The following is a 4,193-nucleotide window of genomic DNA, read 5'->3' on the forward strand; positions in this document are numbered from 1 at the left end:
CAGATCACAGGTCAGGTGTTTTACTGGGTCAGTCAAGGATATTATCTTCACTTGATCCCCTCCTCACACTGATCGACATCTCACCAGCTCTCAAACACCCTGAGCTACATGTTTGTAAACTATGTAAAGTATTTGCTCAAATATCTGTTTCATCCAAACATCTATTTATGTCATACAGAGAACAATAATGGATCTTTAGATGGTACCTATTCTCAGTTTGCCCTTGGATGTTTGCTGATGTCAGGTCCACCTTATTGGACGTGGAAAGGGCGACACCTTGTGGCAGAATGTTTTATAACCAAAGAAGTAACAACATATAACAGTGATTAAAATTAAGACACGCGGTTGTGTGTGCATTTCTGTATTCCAGGGATGTGCAGACACCAGTTAAATTGGTTTTCGTACTTGATTTTCATCATTTCAGGTTTCTGTTCATGACGCGATTTTCGGCGTGAACCCCGTCACCTCGGGCACGGCTAGGGACATTTTTAAAAATGCTCAGTAATTACTACTATTACTTAATCCGTAGTTTGTTACTTTTCAAATTGTTATGCTTGTTTTATTAGCTACGCTTTTAATAGGTGGTGCTTAGTTACAAGATGATGACGTATTATTCACGCGACCGCATCGCGCGCTGTTTGATGAACAAGGTGGGCATAGCATATCTGTTCATTTTTACGGTTATAGTTTTATATATTTCTTCCCTGTTGAGCAGTACCAGGTCTCACAGAAGCCATGTTTAGCCCCCGCACCGCCTCGGGCTCCGGCCGCAGGACCAGCGGGAGGAAGAACGTCTCCGCAGCGGCCAACAGTTCGCTGTTCTCCCCGCGTAGGACGCCTCTGTCTGTGAGGTCAGTGAAAACACCGCCTGCTAATGTTAACTTAATTTGGAAGGTTTTATATATTTGTATCAGCTGCCAGTTTATTATATTGACCTAAATAAATCTCTTGTCATTTTTGTTCACCCTGCTTAGCTCGTATAAATCAATGAAGACTAGATACCTCACACTAATCCATGTTGGTTTTATTATATACAGCCCAATATAATAAATTAGCTTCACGGGATTTCACAGGTTTACAGCATACAACACTCTGTTTGTGGAGTTTTAAATCAGATAAGAAACAACTGAAATAAAAAAACAACGTTATAAAGAAGGAATAAAATGGTAGAAACCTCAGAGTTACAGAAGAGGGATCCCTCTTTCAGCACTGACAGGAGGTAACTGTCATTTATAGAACAGTGCAACATAGCAGATAGTTTGTGCAGACAGGACACGAGTGGGACATATAAGCTTAAACAAAGCTGTACAACATTCATTACAAGGGGAACATGGGTAGAGACCAAGGCATGGATTGACCTTCCACACAATGCAGTCAGACGGACGGTCTGTAGAGTTTATCCACTCGGTGTAACCCTAAATCACTCCCCACCAGGTCAACACCCACCCGAGTGCAGACCCATGCCTCTGCAGACTCAGTCAACTATGATGTGCAAACCTTCGGCTCGTCGCTGCCTGTCAAAGTGATGGAGGCACTCACCATGGCTGATGGTAAACAGAACCACATCTCGTATCCTCTCCAGTGTGATTTCTGCTTCATGGTTTGTTTTCTGTGGTCTAATTCCAGTTTTCTCAGACATCTCTTCTTGTCAAAGTCCTTCTGTCAGGGTTTGTTAGAAGTACCGTGTCCTGTTCAAGTGCTGCCGCTGAACATGTCTGTGTCTCTGGATGCCTCTAGCTGATGACCAGATTTCAGTGAAGGTGAACGAGAGCGGCTGGGCCTGGATGGTTTGTGGAGAGAGACTGATCATCTGGAAAATCTGCCAGACTCCTGTGGCCAAGGTACACTTCAGTCCCTCTTCCACCAAAGAGATCTGTAAATCACCAGTCCAGCGACTTATTCATCAAGGGAAAAACAGGAAGAAGTTTCCTAAGTGCCAACATCATAAGAGTGCATCATATTCCACTTTACATAGTTTGGGTTTGAACCAGTCTCACTTTCAAAAGGTTGTATTTGATTGTGGGTAATAAATTTTAGTCAAGAAGAACACACAGTTAGTTGGTCAGTCTGTCGTGGCTGCCTCGTGTAGCCAGGTGACCAGGCCTTACTTTTATTTATTTATTTATTTATTGATGAAATTGATTTAAAAACCCATTTTGATTAGCTTTAGCCTGAATGGGATGTTTGAGTCAATACTGGAAATTATAGAGATTGCTCTCAAACAAAGAGTCGCTGCACAGCTGTGCATCACAGGCAGTGCATAAACACTGACCCTCTAAAACACAGAGCATAGCAACATAACATTTCTGTTGCACTACCAAGATTACAGCGATTAAAACTCACCTTTGAACAAAAGCTCAGTAATCCAGCACCTTGTTAAGACACTTTAATCGGGGTTTCCTTTCATTTGTCGCCTGTCTGTAAATTCCTGGTACGACTAGAGCTTTGCCTTCAGACTCAGCTCTCTTCACCATGACAGTCGGGTACGACACCCAATACTGTGAACATTTATGACTTTGTGTTATATTGTTGTAGAGTGAATATAGTTTGGTGTGGGACTGCTGGTTGGACAAAACAAGAAATCTGAAGCTGCCACCTTGAGTGCTAGGAAGCTAATGCACATCTGTCAGTATTTCCTGATGAATAATAAAGTATTTTAAAGGTTAATCCAGTAAAAATGTTTTAGTTTGCAGCCCTAAAGAAAACAGTCACAGATTCATAGTTTAAGTCTTAAAACCCACCAATTCTGTTTCCCTGCAGCTGTCGGTGTGTAAGGAGCTGCAGCTGCCCAGCAGTGAGTACAACTACACAGCTGACCTCGTGGCCGTGATGTCCGCTGCTCCTCTGGACACCGCCGCCGTTCAGTCCATAACCGTCCTGGCGGTGGCTGCAGAGGGAACAGCCCGTCTCTGGCCCAGCTTGGCTCAGGAGGGCAAATACACAGAGACAGATGTGGACCTGGGGGATTTCTGTAACTTTGTTGTTGCTGTCAGAGTGAGTAGATCCTCAGTTTTAGCCTTTGCAGTTAAACACACCAAACAGGAAATTTTGACTAAATGAGCCGGTCTGGTTTGAATCTGTAGCTCCTGTCAAACTGGTTGTTTTGTCAAATTTTGACTAAATGAGCCGGTCTGCTTTGAATCTGTAGCTCCTGTCAAACTGGATTTTGTTTTTCCTTTACCTGTCTTTATTTCTGACTCCTCTCTCAGGGTGGGAGCTTTGTCTTGTCCTCAGTGAAGAGTCAACTGTTGAGAGCCAGTGTGGATTCTTCTGGAAAGCTGCACTGCCGAGCTCTGCAGCAGGGTCAGGGCGTGCTCTCTGGCATCGGACGCCGGGTCTCCAGCCTGTTTGGCATCCTCTCCCCGCCCACCAGTGACACAGTGAGCCATGCTAACAGGTCCTAATGCACAACATGTGGAGCAAGGCGAGGGCATACATATAATTAATCAAACCTCCTGTACATGAGATGCCTCAGTACATATAAACAATCCTGACTCTCTGTGTGCATCCAAAAAGTCTAATACATAAAACTGGGATAAACTATGGTTTCACTTTATTATAGGTTTTTGATTGTAGATTGGGCAAAAATGACAGTTTTATCCATGATAACACATTAAATTGTGCACAAAGACTCTGAGCTGTATCCGTACACTGTATGACCCAAATTCAAGTTATGTCTTTATGTCGACAGCACTCTGTAGATGTTGGGTTCTGAGTAGTGTTGTTTGAATTAGAGGTTTCTGAAGCACTGAATCAGAATGAAGCAGTTGGGTTAAAATGGTTTCTTAGCACCAGACACAGTCTAATTCATTTGGGATGGTCATGTGATGTTTGGGCGGCGCGGTGAAGCAAGGCATCAAATCTGCACTCGTCTCACTGCAGATGTGTTTACATCTTTTGTTAATCTGCCTCGTGAACACAGACATCAGCCAGTTAACAAAATATTAGCTCAGTTAATCAGCCATTTATCGATCAATCGGTCTATCGCTGATCGAAACGCACTGCTGTGAAAAGTTGTTCCTGTGTCAGGTCGTCTGCTTTGAGTGTAACATCACTGGTTCTGAGAACAGAGGTGCTAAATATTAATATAAAGACTCGCAGCCAGCTCACCGTGCTCAGTTCACTCACGGTTTGATTTTATTGGTTTATCTGTCAATAATTTGGCAGGATTTCTCAAAAAAGAAACTGATTTG

The 4,193-nt window shown here is 43.2% G+C and overlaps 1 protein-coding gene across 1 annotated transcript in view; it reads left to right on the plus strand.

The window, feature by feature from the left end:
* The first annotated feature begins 578 nt into the window (after positions 1–578).
* Positions 579–4,193, plus strand: part of nup133 (nucleoporin 133) — a 14,970-nt gene continuing 11,355 nt past the window's right edge. The window contains 5 exon segments of the mRNA XM_020625223.1: positions 579–851; positions 1,435–1,550; positions 1,738–1,841; positions 2,761–2,994; positions 3,210–3,380. Coding sequence (XP_020480879.1) covers positions 736–851; positions 1,435–1,550; positions 1,738–1,841; positions 2,761–2,994; positions 3,210–3,380 — 741 coding nt within the window. The 5' untranslated portion in view covers positions 579–735.

Source organism: Monopterus albus, unplaced genomic scaffold (assembly GCF_001952655.1).
Source record: "Monopterus albus unplaced genomic scaffold, M_albus_1.0 scaffold349.1, whole genome shotgun sequence".
Classification (NCBI taxonomy): domain Eukaryota; kingdom Metazoa; phylum Chordata; class Actinopteri; order Synbranchiformes; family Synbranchidae; genus Monopterus; species Monopterus albus.